The 23,480-nt window shown below is 41.3% G+C and overlaps 2 protein-coding genes across 3 annotated transcripts; one reads left to right on the top strand and one right to left on the bottom strand.

The window, feature by feature from the left end:
* Window positions 1-1,201: 1,201 nt before the first annotated feature.
* On the bottom strand, window positions 1,202-10,020 carry MRPL47 (mitochondrial ribosomal protein L47). Of its 2 annotated transcripts, none has more exons than XM_067466056.1 (7): window positions 9,912-10,020; window positions 6,586-6,707; window positions 5,398-5,458; window positions 3,023-3,119; window positions 2,591-2,721; window positions 1,603-1,698; window positions 1,202-1,484 (listed from the first exon to the last, which is right to left on the bottom strand). In XM_067466056.1, the coding sequence occupies exons 1-7, from the start codon at window positions 9,980-9,982 to the stop codon at window positions 1,370-1,372; spliced, it is 693 nt and encodes a 230-aa protein (XP_067322157.1). In that variant the 5' UTR covers window positions 9,983-10,020; the 3' UTR covers window positions 1,202-1,369. The 2 variants fall into 2 exon arrangements, with proteins under 2 accessions (XP_067322157.1, XP_060623453.2); XM_060767470.2 differs by having other exon boundaries at window positions 6,586-6,731.
* Window positions 10,021-10,236: 216 nt separating this feature from the next.
* Window positions 10,237-20,918, top strand: NDUFB5 (NADH:ubiquinone oxidoreductase subunit B5). Its single transcript, XM_060767469.2, has 6 exons — window positions 10,237-10,380; window positions 10,724-10,809; window positions 14,028-14,094; window positions 16,005-16,066; window positions 17,500-17,606; window positions 20,719-20,918. Exons 1-6 carry the CDS (start codon window positions 10,266-10,268, stop codon window positions 20,837-20,839), a joined length of 558 nt encoding a protein of 185 aa, XP_060623452.2. The 5' UTR covers window positions 10,237-10,265; the 3' UTR covers window positions 20,840-20,918.
* The last annotated feature ends 2,562 nt before the right edge of the window (window positions 20,919-23,480 follow it).

Genomic DNA, 23,480 nt, shown 5'->3' on the forward strand with positions numbered 1-23,480 from the left:
TCAGCAGTACAACATATCGGAGATCCTTTTGAATAGGTACTGATCTGTCCAATAAAGCAATCATGGCATCCTCCTCCTGTATTATATGTAACTTAAACCAGAGTCAGCATGTACTGGCTCCAAAGCCATATTTATTCCAGGCCTAAATGAACAGTTATATTTATTTACAGATTTTATGTTTTGCCCTTTTCACCCTGAATGGGAGTGCATATCACAGGGCATATCACAGGGCATATCACAGAACACATACATGGCAAACATTCAGTGCTGTTAAACAGACAGAGCAGACATAATACATCAAGGTATTATGTTGGCATTTTCCTCAACTTTGACGTTCTGGAGGTTTTGCTTGATTCTGGCCACAGGAGGGTGCTATTGCTCCACTCTCTATGATGAAAAGCTTTGAACACAAACTTCCTCCTCCTTTTGATCGCTGGCATTTTCTGGTATTTATTTTATGGTGCTGTAAAATGCCTCCCCACTTAGTAAAGTTAAAGGTTTTCCCTTAACATTAAGTCCAGTTGTGTCTGACTCTGGTGGGTTGTGCTCATCTCCATTTCTAAGCCGAAGAGCCGGCGTTGTCCGTAGACACCTCCAAGGTTATGTGGCTGGCATGACTGCATGGAGCGCTGTTACCTTTCCACAAGAGCGGTACCTAGTGATCTACTCACATTTGCATGTTTTTGAACTGCTAGGTTGGCAGAAGCTGGGGCTGACAGTGGAAGCTCACGCCGCTCCCCAGATTCAAACCTGTAACCTTTCGGTCAACAAGCTCAGCGCTTTAACCCACTGCGCCACCGGGGGCCCTGCTTAAGCGGTGCCTAATTCTTCTACTCATAGCTCACAGCTGTTTTTGAACTGTTTAGGTGGATAGTAAGCTGGGCTGAAGGTCAGGTGCTCACCCTGACCTTGGCTTCGAACTGCCAATCTTTCAATTAGTGTGATCTATTGTTGCTGGTGATTAACCAGCTGTGGTAAAGCCCAACCCCCTATGACTCTTGATCTGATCATTATAGGGAAGTATAGAAAATCCTTAAAAGTACTCCAGCCTCTAGACTAGTTTAATATAAGAACTAAGCTTTGATGTAATGCTTAGAACACTTTGGTTATGAGTATGTAATTATTCACAGCCCTTATTTCATTAAATAGGAGGTGCAAAGCTGATAAATGAACCGGCAGTAAAAAGTCTGGATGAACAGAATCCAGCAAGACCAAAAAACTTTATTTTCATCAAAATTATTTGGAAAGAAGTTCCCAAATAACGTGTGACTATTTACAATTGATTACCAGATAACTTGTATCACATTCCCAGACAGTGCGATAGTATTCCTGTCAGCTTTGTCAAATGTTGAACTCTTCCGACCTCATGTTAACTTTGAGTCTGTGTCTCCTGAGGAGGGAATTTTTTAAGTAAGAGCTGCTCCGTCTTTCTCTGCAAGTTTTTCTTTCGGGCTTCTTGGCGCAGATATTTTTCCAATCTGAGCCTGTGGGAGAGAAACAGTCACGACAAGTTGAAATGAGAACAAAACCATTTTTTCTTACGATTCTAAGCAACAGGCAAGATATCAAAGGTTCTGTTTTGAAGGCCCCCTTCTACCTTACCTGATAAAAGGTTTCACGTTTGGCAAATAGTAGAATCGCTTCCTCTTGTGCTTTGTGTTCAGGTACCAGGGCATGGGCCATTCTCTGAAAGTGTACCTGTCAGACATAGAAACGGGAAGCTTGTGACTTGTCCTGTGGCACTTTTTCAAGTGGAAAAATGCTTGGAAGGTTAAGACAAATTTCTACTGTAATAATGACATTTCTCGCTTTTCTTCTCAATTTAAGGCCATTAACATATGGTTTTTCTTAGCAAGACCTATCTGGAGATTAAGCATTGACTTCTCTAAGGCTGAGAGTGTGTGACTTGACTACGGTTACTCACCAGGAATGGAGATCAGAACCTTGGTCTTTTGAGAATTATAGTCAGACAATCAAATCTCTATACAATATCAGTTTTCACTCTACCAGAGCTATTGTAAATACAGTTGTCACTCTACATTTATTTATTTACTATGTTTCTATACCGCCATTCTCAGCCCGAGGGCGACTCATGGCAGTTTACAAAGCGCACAATTCGATGCCCATATCAATACAAAGATAATTAAACATTAAAAGCATTTAACATAGATAAAAATTCATTACAAATAACATCAATAAAACATAATAAAAACCATACATCCTCCGCATTTCATTATCAAACATTATCCAATCATGTTGTCCAACCATGTATCCATGGATTCCGCATACAGAGATGGCTTGAAAATATTTAAACTTTCCTTTCCAAAAGCAAATCTTAATTTTGCCCTGTGTTGAAGACTATTGTAGCCTCCTGCCATTTCACAGATCCCCAGTCTCTCTCTGGCACTTTGTTTGCCATTTTATATAAGGGACACCATTTACTACATCACTGTATATAATGGGACTAAAGCATCCATGGATTCTGGTATCTATAAGGGCTCCTGGAACCCAACCTCAGTGCATAAATAGGAGCTACTGTATTTTCTCCCTTACTACACATGGTTGCCATAACTCTGAATCATCACCATACCAAATAAGGCGGCCTAAAAAGTCATGTCTCCATTCGCCTGGTCTCTCATTCTCCTGGCCTGTCTGTAGGAGCCGCAACGCATCTTCTCTTTCCTGAATAACACGATCCATTCTGTCCATGGAATCCTTTACCTGAGGAAAACAAATGTAAGTCTTGCCTCTGAAACCACCACACCAAAGATACTGAGCCCAGAGGAAATCTATGTCGATTAATATGACAGATCTTTTCCTTGGAACATGCTTGAAATCCCTGTCTCTGCTGTTTAAGTCCAGAGTCAGTGCCACTGCAAAACCTCAAGGGCAAGGCTATATTAGAACAGTTGAAGAATGTTAGTGATAAAGACATTTTAAAAGCAGCCTTGGAAAAAGTCAGATCAATGTTTTAAACAGTTTTAGGAAGGTTTAATGTACTATAAAGCAAAAAGGAAGTTACCTTTTCTAATCGCTCTGGGCTTGGCATTGGCAGCCTCTGTCGTATTGCTTCTTGTTCCAATGTTAAAAGCATGTTTCGCTCTTTTAGAAGGACATACCTAAGTCAAAGAGCACATTGGTAAGTAACAATGGAATTATGAAACGAGTCCATACATTTTAGTTCTGTGCAAGTAAATTGATGTATTTTTACAGCATTGGTGCCTACCAAGTGACAAAACTGAAACATAGACCTATTAGACAGTTCTGTTTAAATCTAGCAGTCAAACAGCTGGTTAGTCCAAAACCCGTATGTGAAATTCTGCCTGGCTACCATAACCCACTGCTGGGCCATCACTGCATCTTTGAATTGTAACATCACAATGACACAGGGATAGGAGAACCCACAGGTAGCAAACAATATTCCTACAGTACAAATATGTCATAATAAACTACTGCAGAAGAAATATATTCCCTTATTCCCATGTCCATATTAAATGCGCAGAATTTCATCTCTAAACATGTACCATATATATTGAAAAAGCTCCCTCAGCTTATACTCAAGTCAAAGTTATTTATTATTTTACTCTGCTTTTATTATTATTACATTTATTATTTTACTTTATTATTATTACATTTCCATTATTTTACCCTATTATTACATTATTTTATATTTATTATTACATTTATTATTTTTCTCTATTACATTTATTACTTTACTCTTATTGTTATTAAATTTATTATTTTACTTTATTAATCCTGTTATTATTACATTTCCATTATTTTATTATTGTTATTACATTTATTTTATTCTGTTTATTATTATTATTGGAAGGATACATAAGCACACATTGAATGTTAGAATAATGGTTTAATCAGAGTTGGACAATCTTATCTTAAATTACAGTTTTATGTAAATATTCAAAAACATTTCCCCGACTGATGCCTCAATTAATGTAATTGTATTTGTGATGTCTCGGCCTGTTTATTTCTCAGTTGGACTGTTCCATTTTACCAAGTTTAGGGGAGAGCTTAAGTTCCCCCTAGAGGCCGAGTTCGGTTGGTGCAGCCCATTCTGACTCAGAGCCAGAATGGGCTGGTTATAGAACTTCGTTTCCCATTCTTTGTTTGTCATAGCTTATAGATAGTTACCAGATAGTGTCTGGTCTGGCCTAGCAATTTGAACAGGCCATCCTAATCACGTACTTGCCCTATAGATAGAGAGTTCATAGATAGTTTGCCATAGAATAGATAGTATTTGTCAAAGCTTATAGATAGATAGTCATAGATAGAATAGTTAGATTTGCCTTATAGATAGAATAGATAGTACATATACATAGAATAGTTATAGCCGTATTTGCCTTAGAGTTTATAGATAGAATAGATTGTATTTGCCCTATAGATAGATAGTTATAGATAGTTTAGATAGTACATACCCCAGAGTTTATAGAGTATTTACCTCATAGAAATTATAGTTGTTGTTTTTTACCTCAGATTCACACCTTTGTACATTGTTATAATTCACCTTGATTATTTAGTAAACAATTGTTAAACTTATTCTTCTTTGTAGAGTTTTATTTTGGGGAAATTATAGTAATTAGGGCATATCGATGGTCACTGGGAAAATAGCCAGACACATTTAGGTTTCTCATTAGATCTTCCTGGTGTGCCATCACAGTATTTGTATTTATTTTGAAATGCTGCTGTGTTTCCCACCCTCGGCTTACACTTGAGTCAATATGTTTCCCCGATTTTCTGTGGTAAAATCAAGTGCCTCGGTTTATATTCGGTTTGGCTTATACTCAAGTATATACAGTATGTGCAGTTTTCCTCCATTGTTTTCTCCCAACTTTACATCAAACACCCTCCAACATAATTGCCCTTTGTATTCCACATTTAGGCCAGTTATGCATTCATCTTCTTCCCTTGGTTTCTTAACCAGCTCTTAACCAGCTCCATCACTTTCACAAACACAGCCATCTTTTAAAATCTCCTGCTTAATTAGTTTCCTCTTTTTCCTGTATCCTTATTACTCAACCACTACTATTATTGTGAAGCTCCTTTCTCAGTGATGTATTCTTCAACCATCCTGAAGACTTCTTACACCATAGCTTTCCTGTATTGTGGGATTTCAATCTGGCCCAGTGTTATTTTAATCCCAGACAAACTGAGATTACTTTTACAAATTACTTGTCCCTCATGGAATCGGAAGAACTATCATCGGAATCTAGCCAATCAGTAGCAAAACCTTCATTGCCACAGCTGCAATGCAATATAGATTCTGAAAATTGTCATTAAGTACAAGATTACATTCTTGAAATATCTTTCTTTCCCTTCAGGATGAGAAGTACAGTAACCTTATAAAGACATAAGCTATTCAAGTCAATGAAATAAGCTGACCAAAGTTTGTGCAAATCTTCACTGCTCTTTCCTCGGAGCTGTTCCATTGTCCAGGAATCCCCTGTAGAAACCAGAATGCATATCAGAAAACCAGTCACTTTTCTGGAGACTTAATGTTTTGATCATTTATTTTCACTATTGATTCTATGGTAACAGCGGCTATGTTAATAAAATGTCCAAAGACTGCCTTGCATGTCACACTCTTTGTGGTCAATTCTATTTATCATCCTCATAAAATCTTCACTGGGACAAATGAACACATGATTTGTGCCACAGAGTCTTACAAGCTGGTTTAAAGTACTGGTTTTCATGTTTTATGATCAACTGCTATTTAGTTTACTTATTCACTGTTTGGGGGGAAATTATTTTATGAACTGCTCTGAAAAAAATAGATGATTTATTTATTTAAATCTGTATACTCCAGCTGTTTTCCATAAGGGCATAAACAGAAGGGCCCATCCAGGCACTAATCAATCTCAGACTTCAATATATGCATCATGCATTAGCAAATTTGTTCCCAGAATCATAATTTTAAGAGAAAATCCATTTTCTACCCACTCCATTGCCATCATATTCTTCTCGTCCAAAAAACCGTATTCCTAAGGGCGGGGGGAGAGCCACTTCATTCACCCACAAAAGCTTTCCAATAAAAGCATATACATCTGAATAAAGGAAGTCTGGAGAACAAGTCCTATGAGGAGCGGCTTAAAGAGCTGGGCATTTTTATCCTGAAGAAGAGAAGGCTGAGAGGAGACATGATAGCCATGTATAAATACGTGAGGGAAAGTAATGGGGAGGAGGAAGTAGGCTTGTTTTCTGCTTCCCTGGAGACTAGGACATGAAACAATGGCTTCAAACTACAAGAAAGGAGATTCCATCTGAACATGAGGAAGAACTTCCTGACTGTGAGAGCCGTTCAGCAGTGGAACTCTCTGCCCCGGAGTATGGTGGAGGCTCCTTCTTTGGAAGCTTTTAAACAGGCTCGATGGCCATCTATCGGGGGTGCTTTGAATGCAATTTTCATGCTTCTTGGCAGAGGGTTGGACCGGATGGCCCATGAGGTCTCTTCCAACTCTTTGATTCTAAGTGCAGCCTTGCATAAAATACCTTTCTTGATTATCCAATACTGTATGATCACTTTTAAAAAATTAAATAAAAACAATCCATAACAAGTTCAGAGTATCTCACCAGATTTGACTTCGTTCTTTCCCCAGTTTTTAGGATCATCAAAAAATTCTTCCAGTCCATTTCGTGCCAAAGAGGTATGAAGGGAGGTACTGGGAAGGAGCACTTTCATTTTGCAAACATTCCTATGCAAATCATCAAAGATTATTCTGAAGGAAAACAAAACAGACAGTCACATAAAACCAATATTCCTCCACAAAAAGTACATGTTACTTACTTCCTCACAAGGATTTTCAGACAGGTTCTTGTCTAAAAGAAAAACCCAACAAGGAAGCTTCTACTTTATAACATTCCACAGATATATAAACTCCACTTATCTAGTTTCCAATTGACCTCACAACTTCTGAGGATGCCTGCCATAGATGTGGGCAAAACGTCAGGAGAGAATGCTTCTGACAAAACAATCCACATTATCTGCTTTGAACCAGATCATATGAGTCTACAATTCCATATAATCCAGTCCAAAGCACATAATCTGGATTTTATATGGCAGTGTAGAGGGGGCCTCACTCTACTTTATCTGCGTTTCTTTTTTTCTTTTTTAAAAAAGGCATCTACAGAATTTAGAATCTGTTTCCTTGAAACTAGAGCCTTAAAAGTTACTCCAGAGCATGAAAAAGTTACTTTTTTGAACAACACCCAGAATAGCTAAGACGCCTTCTACACTGCCATATAAAATCCACATTATCCACTTTGAACTGGATTATATAGCAGTGTAGAGTCATATAATCCAGTTCAAGGCCAATAATGCAGATTATTTGCTTTGATAATCTCGATTATGTGGCAATGTAGAAGGGGCCTAAATCGGGATGGTCTGAGGTTGCATCTACACCGTAGAATGAATGCAGTTTAACTGCTATGGCTCAGAGCTATGGGACCTTGGGAGTTGTAGTTTTACAAGCCTCTCGTGATTGAAAAGCATTGAGCCATGGAAGTTAAAGAGATACCAGCTTGTATTAATTCCATAGTCACTTATTGCAAGCTCTGAACATGAGGCAGAACTTCCTGACTGTGAGAGCTGTTCAGCAGTGGAACTCTCTGCCCCGGAGTGTGGTGGAGGCTCCTTCTTTGGAAGCTTTTAAACAGGGGCTGGATGGCCATCTGTCAGGGGTGATTAGAATGCAATATTCCTGCTTCTTGGCAGAATGGGGTTGGACTGGAGGGCCCATGAGGCCTCTTCCAACTCTTTGGTTCTATTATTCTGACTGAATCTACACTGTAGAATTAATGCAGTTCAATATCGCTTTAACTGCCAAGGCTCAGTGCTATGGGATTCTGGGAGATGTAGTTTTACAAGCCTCTCATGATTCAAAAGCATTGAGCCAAGGAAGTTAAACAGATATCAGCTTGTATTAATTCCACAGTCACTTATTGCAAGCTCTGGCTTCATCTATACTGTAGAATTAATGCAGTTCAATATCGCTTTAACTGCCAAGGCTCAGTGCTATGGGATTCTGGGAGTTGTAGTTTTACAAGCCTCTCATGATTCAAAAGCATTGAGCCATGGAAGTCAAAGAGATATCAGCTTGTATTAATTTCACAGTCACTTATTGCAAGCTCTGGCTGCATCTACACTGCAGTTCGATATTGCTTTAACTGCCACGGCTAAATGCTATGGGATTCTGGGAGTTGTAGTTTTACAAGCCTCTCATGATTCAAAAGCATTGAGCCATAGAAGTTAGAGATATCAGCTTGTATTAATTTCACAGTCACTTATTGCAAGCTCTAGCTGCATCTACACTGTAGAATTAATGCGGTTTGATATCTCTTTGCTTGCTCCAGGAATCCCACTGGAGCATTGCAGCACACCCAGATACCTGGGAGTCACTCTGGACCGTGCTCTTACCTACAAGAAGCAGTGCCTGAACATCAAGCAAAAAGTGGGTGCTAGAAACAATATCATACGAAAGCTGACTGGCACAACCTGGGGATCACAACCAGATACAGTGAAGACATCTGCCCTTGCACTATGCTATTCTGCTGATGGACATGTACATTTGACTTCACATTTAGGTATCAATTCAGTTGCAAAATGTTACCATCTATCACAGGGCTGCATGCACTATGCTACTCTGCTGCTGAGTACGCATGCCCAGTGTGGACTCTCTCCCACCAGAGGTCAAAACTGCCCCATCTATCCTGACATTCAGGAAATGGGTGAAGACGTGGCTGTGGAGACAGGCTTTTGATGAATGAGACAGCACTCTAGGAGTGTGGATGGAAATTGAGGTATACTTGTTTTTAATATGACGACTGACCACCGTAGTTTTTAAATATACTGGTTATTTTAAATGTGTTATTGTAATTATGAAATATGATATTTTACTGATTGCATGTTTTTATGGTTGTAAACCGGGCTGAATCCCTCTAAGAGGTGAAAAGCTCGGTATAGAAAACTCTGTACAACAATTGGGAATCATGTTACATAGCAGACAAGGATTTTAGTTGTATTCTTTTCCACCCAACTCCAAGGATGGAGACAGGGCCTTTTCTGTGGTGGCCCCCTGACTCTGGAACATCTCACCACGCTAAAACAGTGGATGTGGCTCTTAATGAGACATGCCGCATTATCAAGGGGTATCTGCGCTCCACACCACTGGAGAAATTACACTGCTTAGCCGGTATTGCACCACCTGACATCCGCCGGGAAGTAGCAGCCAATAGTGAAAGGACCAAGGCAGAGACATCTCCAGCTCATCCCTTGTTTGGGTATCAGCCAGCATGTCAACGACTTAAATCTATAGTTTTCTAAGATCTACAGAGGCACTCGTTGGAACACCTCAGCAAGCGAGAGTCCAAAAGTGGCAGGCTCAAACCTAGAACCACAACCAATGGCTGATACCAAATGAGAGACTCCCCCCTGGGCACACAGAGGACTGGGAGACTTGGAAGGCGCTGAACAGACTGCGCTCTGGCACCACGAGATGCAGAGCCAACCTTCAGAAATGGGGCTACAAAGTGGAATCCACAACATGCGAGTGTGGAGAGGAGCAAACTACAGACCACCTGCTGCAATGCACCCTGAGCCCTGCCACATGCACAATGGAGGACCTTCTTGCAATAACACCAGAGGCACTCCAAGTGGCCTGATACTGGTCAAAGGACATTTAATCAACTACCAAACACACACATTTTGCATTTTGTCTGTTTGTTTGTTTGCTTGCTTTGTTCTGTTAGAAATGTAATATAATCGACTGGTTGCTCCTGACACGATAAATAAGCTTGTATTAATTCCACAGTCACTTATTGCAAGCTCTGGCTGCATCTACACTGTAGAATTAATGCGGTTTGATATCTGCTTTCTAGTTTTCCGCCTGAATGGCCCCTACCGGGAAGAAGACGAGGCCTTGCAAGCCGCTCCCGCCAAGCTCAAGGCAAACTGTCTGCAAAGCGCCGCCATGACACTTCCCGCCTCCCACAATGCTCAGCAGCGTCCTTGGATCTCAGTGAAGAGACAGAATCAGGAAGCCCCGCCTCCCTCTTGCCGGAGGAAAGGTGCCCATACTAAAGATGGCGCCGGCGCGTTCTCCCCATTGGCTTGAATGACTTCCTCCGCTTAACCTTGCCAATCCGAAAGATGGCGGCTATGAGGGGGGAAAAGGTGCCCATACTAAAGATGGCGCCGGCGCGTTCTCCCCATTGGCTTGAATGACTTCCTCCACTTAACCTTGCCAATCCGAAAGATGGCGGCGATGAGCCTGCTGCTTCGGTCTGCGGCTGCTTTGGCGGCGCGGCGCAGCTCTCCGGCCTCGTCGCTTTGGGGTCGCCTCCCTCTGCTGGGCCGCTCTGGAGCCACCGGTGGGGAGCCTCAAGGCGGCGGGAGGGTTTCTGGAAGGTTTACTAGGGATTTTGACCTTGGGCCTCAACGCCAGGCCTGGGCCAACTTGGTCCTTCCCTCCAGGGGTTTTGGACTCCAACTCCCACCATTCCTAACAGCCTCAGGCCCCTTCCTTTCCCCCCTCAGCCGCTTAAGTGGCTGAGGGGGAAAAGGAAAGGGCCTGAGGCTCTTAGGAATGGTGGGAGTTGGAGTCCAAAACCCCTGGAGGGAAGGACCAAGTTGGCCCAGACCAGGCCTTGTTAAATCAGATACACCTGCATTTTGAAATAACTAATTTGAATGTCTATCTCCTTCACTTTACAGTCCCGGTGCGCCATGGCAGTGGCGGGAAAAGGATGTTCATCATCAACACAACGAAATTTTACGACACACGGTTCCTGAATTTGCTGGTGAGTTTGTATTCGCCTTGGGAATCATGTTACGTAGCAGACAAGGATTTTAGATGTAATTATCATGGCCTCCGTAGGTTGATTAATATTGTGGCATCATCCCATATCATAGTTGGTCCTGAAAAGGTCCGTTGGTTGTTTTGCTTGCGTGCTTGCATGCTGCAAGTCGCTTCTGGTTGCTTCTAAATCGAGAGAATCAGCTGTCTACGAAGACGTTGCCCAGAGGACGCCCTGATGTCTTGCAATCCTGCGAGGAGGCTTCTCTCATGTCCCCCTTAAATCTTAGATCTACAGAGACACTCGCTGGAACACCTCAGCAAGCGAGAGTCCAAAAGTGGCAGGCCCAAACCCAGCACCTCATTTCATGGGTGATACCAGATGAGAGACTGCCCCCTGGGCACACAGAAGACTGGGCGACTTGGAAGGCGCTGAACAGACTGCGCTCTGGCCCCACGAGATGCAGAGCCAATCTTAAGAAATGGGGATACCAGGTGGAATCCTCGACATGCGAGTGCGGAGAAGAGCAAACCACTGACCACCTGCTGCAATGCACCCTGAGCCTTGCCACATGCACAACGGAGGACTTTCTTGCGGCAACACCAGAGGCACTCCAAGTGGCCAGATACTGGTTAAAGGACATTTAACCAAATACCAAATTTGCAAAATCTGTGTGTTTTTTTCCTTTTTCTTTTTAATCTCTGTGTTTGTTTTGCTCTGTTAGAAGTGTAACACAATGGTTGCTGATGACACGATAAACAAATATCCCATATCATTGACATTGTTACGTATGGTTCATGACAGATCTAGAATCATAGAATCAAAGAGTTGGAAGAGACCTCATGGGCCATCCAGTCCAACCCCATTCTGCCAAGAAGCAGGAATATTGCATTCAAATCACCCCAGACGGATGGCCATCCAGCCTCTGTTTAAAAGCTTCCAAAGAAGGAGCCTCCACCACACTCCGGGGCAGAGAGTTCCACTGCTGAACGGCTCTCACAGTCAGGAAGTTCTTCCTCATGTTCAGATGGAATCTCCTCTCTTGTAGTTTGAAGCCATTGTTCTGCGTCCTAGTCTCCAAGGAAGCAGAAAACAAGCTTACTCCTTCCTCCCTGTGGCTGCCTCTCACGTATTTATACATGGCTATCATTTATTTATTTATTTACTTACTTACTTTATTTGTATACCGCTCTTCTCAGCCCTTAGGCGACTCAGAGCGGTTTACAACAGTTTAGATATACAGAATACAAAATCATTATGCATTTAAAAACAATTACTAGTATTATATTGCATTACATTACAATATTATAAATATTATATGTATATACAATATATTATATTATAATGTATTATTAGAATAGCACAGGAGACAAGGTGGAACTGTCCCCTGGCCCCTCTTTCTTCGCTCTGGCTCAGAGCGGCAGTTGGTGCTGGGGGGAGAGGCTCCCAACGGATGGCAAATGCAGGAGACAAGATATCATATCCCCTCTCAGCCTTCTCTTCTTCAGGCTAAACATGCCCAGCTCTTTAAGCCGCTCCTCAGAGGACTTGTTCTCCAGACCCTTGATCATTTTAGTCGCCCTCCTCTGGACACATTCCAGCTTGTCAATATCTCTCTTGAATTGTGGTGCCCAGAATTGGACACAATATTCCAGGTGTGGTCTAACCAAAGCAGAATAGAGGGGTAGCATTACTTCCCTAGATCTAGACACTATGCTCCTATTGATGCAGGCCAAAATCCCATTGGCTTTTTTTGCCGCCACATCACATTGTTGGAGTAGATCAATAGGTACTGCTCTGGCTGCTGCATGACATTGTTGGCTCATGTTGACTTTGTTGTCAACAAGGACTCCAAGATCTTTAATTCTACTTTCTTACTTACTTACTTACTTACTACTTAGGCGATCTCTTGTTGCCTCCAGGGTGGGTCCATAGGTGACTGTGGAGCCCTCTTCTTGACCTGCATCTGCTCCCACAGTGAGGGCATTGGTTTCCAGGTGGAAGGTGGTCCTAGGAGATGCACATGACGTCTGTAGACTGTCCATGTCTCGCAGGCATATAGCAGGGTTGGGAGAACAATAGGTTTATAAGCAAGCACCTTGGTATCCCTACGGTTGTACTCATACCTGGTTTTACTACAGGGCAAATCATACTTCTTGCAAAGGTTCCACTGCACCATTGCTGCTAGCCTGTTGTGATATTCAGTATATTCAATCTGGGCTATTTTTTTGCAACCGCAAATTTCTGTTATTCTTTTTCTTACCTGCCTCTCCTCATGGCTCAAGGTGGGTCACAGCACAGTCAAAACACACAAACATTGCAGATATTTCAAAAACACACATGTTAAAAAGTAGTTCTATAAAAGATACGTATTAAAATGTATTTCTATAAAATAAGAGATAAGCCACCATTGGCTTTAGCACCAGCAAAAATAATACATTAAACCTCTTCTTCTCATACTTCTTTGTGCATACATTGTTTTGTAGGATGCTGACTGTAAAGCGTGCCTGTTCTTTCTTGGCATCCTTGCCATAAATCTGGGAAGGCAAAGTAAACAGCTTCCCTAAGTGAATTTATCTATCCCACCGAGGTTCCCTGTCTTGCCTGTCATCGGTCCTAAGAAGGCCCATTCCCAACATGAACTCAGAGGGATTCTGCCATTGGCCTTTCCCATTTGGAAGGCTCCATTTTCAGACTCGAGATAAGAGTTGGCTTTCTCTCTTTTGCAACCTCTGCAATAGGATGAGGTATGAATGATATTACTCTTTCCTGGTGTTGATTGTAAGAGGCCTTCATTTGCTGGGAATGGAGTGACTTCCCTCTTCTTTACTTCTCACATTGGGTAAAGCCAGCTCTCCTGGACAATTGGGAAAAATATGGGCCTATCCTTAAGATCCTCCAGCCCATGGAGTGATGGGGAGGGAGATCGTCCAACCCTCTGGTCTAAACAGGGCATGAGCAGATCAGAAGTTTGTTGTGAGTTCAGTTCAAGGAGAAAGGCTGATTCTAATGACAGATCAATGTTTTCTTTTAACAAACATGGGCTTGTGGTATCTGAAGGGTTATTTGGATTCTGATCACATTTATCTGAGAGGGGAAAATCCCAAATAGTTGAGATTTCCTGCTTGCAGAAGAAAATAAAAGTTCTGGGGCTTGATGACAATCTAGGATACGGTATATATTGTCACATAATGATATTGGTTTTCCTTTTCTCTAAACAGCGGTTCTATGTTTTGTTAACTGGCATTCCAGTAGCTGTATTTGTAACACTCGTCAACGTTTTTATCGGTGAGTATTTTTCCATGTTTTGAATTGCTTAGAATTATTCATGTAAAGTACTCTTAAGCAATCTATGCCATTTATACCCTTTCTTTGAAAGGGAGATATTTTATCTGACACCCCTTCTACACTGCTTTATATCTCAGGATCTGATCCTAGATCAGGTATGGGAAACCCAAGCCCGGGGGTCAGATGCAGCCCTTTGGGTTCTTTTCTCAGCCCCTCCTCTCTCATCATTCTATCCTTCCTTTTCTCTTTCCTTCTTCCCTCGCTTCCTTACCTCCTCCTTTCTACCTCCTTCCCTCTGTGTCTTTCCTTCCTTCTCTCTTTCCACCCTCACTCCATTCCCTTCCACCCACCCACCCTTTGTTCGTTCCTTCCTTCCTTCCTTCCTTCCTTCCTTCCTTCCTTCCTTCCTTCCTTCCTTCCTTTTCCCTTCCTTCCTTTTCTTTTTCCTTCTCCTTTCCTCCTGGGGGATGTTTAACTGGGAGAAGAGACGGTTGAGAGGGAACATGAGAGCCATGTTACAAGATTTTAAAGGGTGTCCCATTGAGGGGACGACGACTGACTTTCTGCTGCTCTAGAGACCAGGGCACAAGGGAGTAATGGTTCCAAATGACAGAGAAACAGATTAGGAAGAACTTCCTGAGAGTAAGAGCTGTTGAAGAGTGACATTGGCTGCCTTGGAGTGTGGTGGAGTCTTCATTTCTGGAAGCTTTTCTGCAGAGGCTGTCTATAGGGAGCGCTTTGATTGTGCCTTCTTGCATGGCAGGGGGTTGGACTGGATGGCCCATGGGGGTCTCTTCCAGCTCTAGGATTTCTGTATCATGAATAGACAATATGAGGTCTAATTGATACACTTCTCTCCCATCTACCATCTCATCCTGACTAAGACCAACCCTTTTGGGATCAAAACGTTTCCAGTTTTCCCTTCACTTTCTCCTTCTGAAAGAGAAGAGGAAGGGGTGGAAAGGGCCAGGAAGGTACTTAGAGAGAACCCCTCCTGGCCCGCCCACCCCGCTCCGAATGCCATGTGGCACCCAAGTTAGAAAGTTTGCCCATGCTTGTCCTAGATTATCTGCTTTAAACTGGATTATATCAGTCTCCACTGTCAGATAATCTGGGATAAACGGATCGTCTGGGATCTGATCCTGGGATATAGAAGCAGTGTGGAAGGGCCTGAGTGATACTAAATTTGTTTTGCTCCTCTTGGGTAACAGAAGTAAAACTGCAGAAGTTTTAAAATAGCATATATAAGTGGAATAAAATAGAACACATGTTAACAACATCCCAAGGTTGTTCTTTCCAAACCTGTTTGTGAAGTTTTAGAAACTTATTTATAAATAGCCATGCTGTTCTGTTTACAAGGGAATGAAAACTGCCTTGTTCTGAAGCAGACCAATCTTCAGCAGGTCTGACTACATGGGCAGTGATAAAGCATGATGGTAGTTGCAGTCCATATCAGATTATCCACTAGTTCTGTCACTGAGCTAGTGCACTAATGTTTATGCCAAGGATAGATGTTGTTGGAGTGTACTTCCCATTAGCCCTGGCCAGCACAGCTTGTAGTGAGGAATGCTAGGATTAGCAGTTAGGCTGAACCTGAAGCACCTGTTTTTTCTCACCCTGCATCGCCTCTCCAGAATTTCTTCTGGTCCTTGAAAGCAACACAAGTAATTTGGCACTAAAATCCATGCACTCCATTTTGAATGATTATTGTCCCACTTAGTGAGTTTTGAAACTTACTTCTGAATAAATATAGGCTGGATTATAGGACATTTTGGATTAGTCAAATTCTCCACCTTTTGAAGATTGAGATGTTGTGACTGGCAGCATCTAGTAAACTCTCATCTTGATTTGTTTCCCCAATAGTAAATATTTGAATTTAGTTCTCAACCAATTTCTTTGTCTCCCACAAGGTGAAGCTGAATTGGCTGAGATTCCAGAAGGTTATGTACCAGAGCATTGGGAGTATTATCCAGTGAGTATGGGACTGAAGGGAAATATATTGTAAGTCAGTCCTTAGAAGAAAGATTTTGAAATTGTTAATGAGGTAGAGACTAAGCATGTAAAGATAGCTGTGAAAGCATATGTAAAATGCTTGGTGAGATCTTGGAAACCAAAATTTTGACCCTGCATCCTTACCCTTCTGTCTGAGTAAGTAATATACCATATAAACTCAAGTATAAGCCGACCCTAATATAAACCAAGGCACTCAGTTTATCACAAAAAACTGGGAAAACGTATTGACTTGAGTATAAGCCGAGAGTGGGAAATGCAGCAGATACTGGTAAATTTCAAAATAAAAATAGATTCAAATAAAATTACATTATTAATTGAAACTTCAATAGGTTAAATGTTATTGAATATTTGCATAAAACTGTAATTTAAGATAAGACTGTCCAACTCTGATTAAACCATTATTCTAACCTTCTTCAATGTAAATGTGCTTATGTATCCTTCAAATAATAATAGAGTAAAATAATAAATGTAATAAAAATAATAGAGTAAAATAAGAAAGGTAATATTTATTTATTTATTTACTGTATTTGTATACTGCCCTTCTCAGCCAATCGGCAACTCAAGGCAGTTTCCAACAAATCAGTATACATAAAACATAATATAGATTAAAACATTAAACAGTACAAAACACTACAAATAGAGTAAATAATAAATATAATAATCGAGTAAAATAATAAATATAATAATAACAATAATAAATAGAGTAAAATAATAAGTGTAATAATAATAATAATAATAATAATAATAATAATAAACGGAGTAAATAATAAATGTAATAATAACAGTAATAAATAGTGTAAAATAATAAATGTAATAACAATAATAAATAGTATAAAATAATAAATGTAATAATTGTAATAGTGTAATAGTGTAAAATAATAAATGTAATAAAATAATAGAGTAAATGATGGAAATTTAATAATAACAGTAATAATAAAAAAATAATAAATGTAATAATAATAAATAGAGTAAAATAATAAATGTAATAATAAGAATAACAGAATGAAATAAAAAATAACCTTGGCTTGAGTATAAGCCAAGGGGAGCTTTTTCAGCCTAAAAAAGGGCTGAAAAACTCGACTTATACTCAAGTACATATGGTAGATTCCCATATAAGCACAATAGTTGAACCAGAGGGAAGATTTCAATAGTGTGGGATTCTGGAAACTGCAGAAATAGCCATGGGCTCACATAAATTCCAGCCCTGTGTTATTAATTCCTCACATAATCTGCATAATAAGTCGTCTCCGTTTGACAGCTTCATGCCCTGATCTATTGGCAGGGTCAGTGCCATCCTATCGACTCATCTAATCCATGATAAAGACTTCGCTGTGGCAAGTGGAAGATGGCAAATGTGTTCATGATACCTGACTTGCTTTTCCTTTTCTTCAGCACCCCATAACACGGTGGATCACGCGCTATCTCGTTGATCCCCCTCAAAAGGATTATGAAAAAGGAATGGCTTTGGTTTTTATTGAAGGAGAGAAAATTGAGTTAAGGTAGGCAGATTATTGATTTACTGGTTGCTTTCACAACTTAATGGAGTCCTGAGCTAGGGCTTCAGTTCTGAGTTGAAGGAAGAACTTAGAGACGATATTCGCAAGGTCACACAGAGGTCTGATCGGTAGACTAACTGGAAATGGCTTTCTATTCCTGTCCCTGGTTTGCTGGTTTGCATCTAGCTAATGGATATGCTAAGTGTGTCCTTTCTCTGGGCTTTTCATATCTTGAATCACCATGAAGAAATGTGGTTTCATCTACACTCAGAATCCCTCCACTAATTCAAATTTCATCTGGTGGCATTGTCTTCATGATTGCTATAACTACTTCATAACCCAGTGGCCAACCTTTGTGTTTACCGTTGTGTTTACCCACACAGTTCCACCAGAATTTAACGTTATCCCCAAATATGTCTGTTTTCCTCAGTAGTCCCTCTCAACATGGCATCACAGAGGGATTCAGTGTGACTTCTGGCTGTCATTTTGAAAAGGGCTACTGAGGAAATTGGCAAGTATGGCTTGCTGTTCATGATTTTGCAGCCTGATTCAGAGGAGGGTAAGACTTGTGGGGAAAATTGACCCCTGCCAATTGGTCTCTTGCACTTATTTATTTACAGCATTTATATTCCGCCCTTGTCACCTCACAGGGGACTCTGGGTGGATCACAATGCACATATACATGGTGAATATTCAATGCCATAGACACACAACATATATAGACAGAGACACAGAGGCTATTTAACATTCCAGCATCATGAGGGTATGCTTTTTGAATTCCAGGCACCAGGGGAGCTGTCGCTTCACCATCCACTTGTGACACCCCTCATTCTTTGCACACTGTTCAGAGCGTCGTAAATTGGTTAAATTAGCCTCCCCGCATAAGTGGTATCTAAATTTCCTACTTGACAGATGCAACTGTCTTTTGGGCTGCAAAGGTCGACAGCAAGCTAGACAAATGGCTGGAAGCTCACTCCGATCTGGGCTGGTTTCAAACTCATGACCTCTCGGTCAGTAGTAATTTTAATACGGCTGACTCCCAATCAGCTGCGCCACAACCCGGTCACAACTTAGTTTCCATTGCAAATATTTCTATACCAAGCTTGACTTCAGGGTGTCTGGAAGCCAATTGTCTGTCCCTTGAAACTGCCAGAAAAAATGAAACTGGACAAGAGTTCAGATCTGGTTTTGAAAAAATGCTATTTTTGATGGCCTGTTTAAAAAATCAACTGCCTTTTCAGAAGACACAATTCACCCTTTACCCCAGAAAAGGGGTATTTTAGAGGAATCCAGCAATGGCTAGAAGCTACAAATACAACTGTTGGAGAAGTGCATGTTTTCCTGGAGCATCACTTTGCCTGCTGCTTCTTTATGCAATCACATGTGTCGATACCCAACTATTTGATAGTCTGGATCTTTTAATCAAAAGCTATTGCCATATTTTATTGATTCTATTCCTCTTGCTAATTTTATATGTCTGGTTTTAAATGTGTTAATGCGGATATATTGTATTTTATATGTTGTATGGCACCATTGTGAGCTATTTGTAAGCCGCCCTGAGTTTCTACGGGAGATGGTGGAGGGATATAAAAGTTTTGTGTTAATGTCAACCATTAAACAACAGGCAATCCTCAAGTTACAAACAAGATAGATTCTGTAGGTTTGTTCTTAAGTTGAATTTTTATGTAAGTTGGAACAGTTACATTTTTAAAAGTGCAACACCAGCCATATAAATATATATGCATGCATGCTTTGGATAGTATAGGAAAGGGTTATAACACCTCTGTAGTGTTTGTTTTGCTGTCTGTGCCCCTGTTCAGAAGATTTCCCCTCACTTTCTGTCACTGTGAGAATTGGATTTTGAAAAATTTGGCTTGTTGTGGAAGCAAGGATTGGAGATACAGCTTCAGAGGAGACATGTTTCCCCCCTGATAACTCTTTCAGAAGTGAATTTCCCTTCTGAGAGGTAGATTTCTTTCGCTTCCTGTTGTCTCACCCTTGTTCTTAAATACAAGTTGTATGTAACTCGTAGTCTTCCTGTATATACTAGCCTTTTCCCGTGTGCTTCATTGTGTGAGATCATGTGGAAAACTTAGACATTGTCAACTAGCTTTTGTTAGATAAGCTTACGTTAAATAGCATATGAGCTGTAATGTCTGCCTGTCAGATCTATCTCAACTGTTCCCCTGTTTATATTTGATACCCCCCCCCCCCAGTGGCACAGTGGGTTAAACCACTGAGCTGCTGAGCTTGCTGACCAAAAGGTTGGTGGTTTGAATCCAGGGAGCGGGGTAAGCTCCTGCTGTTAGCCCCAGCTCCTGCCAACCTAGCAGTTCAAAAACATGCAAATGTGAGTAGATCAATAGGTACCTCCTCAGCAGGAAGGTAACGGTGCTCCATTTTTTTTGTGGTGTCAGGAATGACTTGAGAAACTGCAAGTCGCTTCTGGTGTGAGAGAATTGGCTGTCTGCAAGGACGTTGCCCAGGGGACACCCGGATGTTTTTGATGTTTTCTCATCCTTGTGGGAGGCTTCTCTCATGTCCCCTCAGGAGGAGCTGGAGCTGACAGAGGGAGCACATCCGTGCTCTCCCCGGATTCGAACCTGTGATCTGTCAGTCTTCAGTCCTGCCGGCACAAGGGTTTAACCCACTGCGCCACCGGAGGCTCCACACGGCGCTCCATGCAGTCATGCCATCCACATGACCTTGGAGGCGTCTATAGACAACGCCGGCTCTACAACTTAGAAATGGAGATGAGCACCACCTCCCCAGAGTCGGACATGACTATACTTAACGTCAAGGGGAAACCTTTACCTTTACTTTACCTTATATTTGATAGGACTTTGGTTTGAGTAATAGACAACATAATCCAATTTGGTTTTGGCAACTATATTAGTCTGTTGTTTAAAGGATGGCTAATTACTTGAGTGCTTGACCAATTGTTCTTATACTATTTTTAATTGTCTGGCTTGTATATCACGTTTTAATGAAGATTTTTATTTTTAGCCTGTTTTGGGTGGAAGGCCCACATGCAAATTAAGGGCTACCTAAATTTGCAACTAATATGTAGTCTTCCTTTCCATTTTCTCATTTTCACTTTCTTGTTCTTTAACAGGAAGAAACAAAAGGAAGCCCGCCGCCTCATGCGAGAAAGAGGCGATGGACCATGGTTTCACTATGAAACCACTGGCACAAGCCTGATTGACTATTCTCCTAAATCAACGCCCGATAACTAAGATTGTTCATCTCTTGATCCAAGTGTGAATCCGCAGACAGCGTCTGAATTAATGTAATATAGATATATATAATTTCAATAAATATTTCTGATTCAGAAACCTGCTGTAATGTTTCAAATACAACGCAGTCTTGACCATGCATATTCAAAACGTATGATGTATGAAATGGGTGGCTGAGATACTGATGCATTTACTTTGTGATAGTTGCTGCAAGTACATAACTTTGTTTCATGCACAGCACGTTTAAAACAGTAGCTTAAAGTACCATCATCTTCTGCAGAAAAAACATCAACAAATTTCATGTTAAGACTTTTACTCCATCTCCAAATGGCGTGAAAACAATTTAGAGTGATTAATGGCCAAAACTAACAAAATGAAGTTCAACAGCGACAAATGTAAGATACTCCACTTAGGCAGAAAAAAAGGAAATGTAAAGATACAGAATGGGGGAGGATGCCTGGTTCGACAACAGGACGTATGAAAAAGATCTTGGAGTCTTTGTGGAGAGGAAGATGAACATGAGCCAACAATGTCATGTGGTGGCAAAAAAAAAAAAAACAAAACAAAGGGAGTTTGGCCTGCATAAATAGGAGTCTAGTATCTAGATTTAGGGAAGTCATGCTACCCCTCTATTCTGCCTTGGTCAGACCACACCTGGAATCACACTGTCCAATTCTGGGCACCACAATTGAAGGGAGATGTTGACAAGGTAGAATGTGTCCAGAGAAGGGCAACTAAAATGATCAAGGATCTGGAGAACAAGCCCTATGAGGAGCAGCTTAATGAGCTGGGCATGTTTAGCCTTCAGAAGAGAAGGCTGAGAGGAGACATGATGAGGGCCATGTATCAATATGTCAGGGGAAGTTATAGGGAGGAGGGAGCAAGCTTGTTTTCTGCTGCCCTGGAGACTAAGATGCAGAACAATGGCTTCAAACTACAGGAAAGGAGATTCCACTAGAACATTTGGAAGAACTTCCTGACTATGAGAGCTGTTCAGCAGTGGAACTCTCTGCCCCAGACTGAGGTGGTGGCTCCTTCTTTGGAGGCTTTTAGGCAGAGGTTGGATGACCGCCTGTCGGGGGTGCTTAATGTGATTTTCTTACTTCTTGGCAGGGGGTTGGACTGGATGGCCCATGAGGTCTCCATCCAACTCTATGATTTTATGATTCCACTATATCTGTTTATGTATATAAACAGATATGTTTATGTATATAAAGGTCTTGCTTTAGCACAGCAGGTTAATTACCAGCTGCAGTAAATCTTGCAAACTGAAAGGTTGACAGTTCGAAGCTAGGTCAGGGTGAGCTCTCAACCTTTAGCTCAGCTCCCCCGCCCACCCAATGGATCAAAAACATCAACGTGAGTAGATGAATAGGAACCGCATTAAATGGGGAGGTATTTTAGGCACTGTTTTGAAGGAAAGTTTATGAACAAAGAAAGCTCGTCGGCAAGGAGATGGAGCAACAGCACTCCTCTGTGGCCGGAACCGAGCACAGCCTCCAAAAGACGCTGAATGATGAGAAAAAGCCTAAAAATATATACCTCTATCTATTGTCTGTCTTGTCATTATATAATCAGCATTGAATGTTTGCAGTACATGTCTTCTGTGATCCACTCTGAGTCCCCTTGGGGGGGGGGGATCTGTGCCCGTATCTTGGGAGGTCTGACTTGGCCACGGTGGTCCACGCTCTTGTTACATCCCAAATAAACTACTGCAATGCGCTCTATGTGGGGTTGCCTCTGAAGACTGCTTGGAAGCTTCAGCTAGTACAATGCACGGCAGCCAGTTACTTACGGGAGCGGAGTACAGGGAGCGCACAACGCCCTTGTTACACCAGCTCCACTGGCTGCCTATTAGCTTCCGAGCACAATTCAAAGTGCTGGTTTTGACCTATAAAGACCTAAATGGCTCTGGCCCACTTTACCTGTCCAAAGGGGTCTCACCCTATGAACCATCAAGGACTTTAAGATCATCTGGGGAGGCCCTGCTCTCAGTCCTGCCACCATCGCAGTCATGTTTGGTGGGGATGAAAGACAGGGCCTTCTCCGTGGTGGCCCCTCAGCTGTGTAACTCTCCCTAAAGAGGTTAGATCTGCCCCCTCCCTCCTGACTTTTCGCAAGACATTTAAGATGTGGCTGTGGGAGCAAGCATTCGCAGAATAGATGGTTTTAATTGGCTTAGATGAGATTGTATGGACCACATTTTTTGGACTGGTTTGGAGCACGCTTTAAACTTGGCAAACCGTTTTTAAATGTATATTTATTACCATTTTATGTAATTGTGTATTTTATTGGTGTTTTTATATTGTTGGAAGCCACCCTGAGTCCCTATTCGGAGGTCGTGAATAGGACGGGATACAAATGTTCTAAATAAACAAACAAACACATACATAAATACTGTAAATAAATAAATATGCAAACTGAAATACAGATTATTTCTGGTCCAGGTAATTCAAATAAGGGATACTCAACCTACACCTGTTTTCCCCCCAAAAGTGGATGTGGAAATTATTCAAACCATTAGAGGGCAGCATTTATTCAACCTCAAAGGCCACCTATTCTTATTTAGCGATGAATAGAACTTCAGTTCAGAATGTATCAAGCTGTACAATCTAAATATGGAAGAAATAAAAAGCAATAT

Source organism: Anolis sagrei, chromosome 3 (genome assembly GCF_037176765.1).
Source record: "Anolis sagrei isolate rAnoSag1 chromosome 3, rAnoSag1.mat, whole genome shotgun sequence".
Taxonomy (NCBI): domain Eukaryota; kingdom Metazoa; phylum Chordata; class Lepidosauria; order Squamata; family Dactyloidae; genus Anolis; species Anolis sagrei.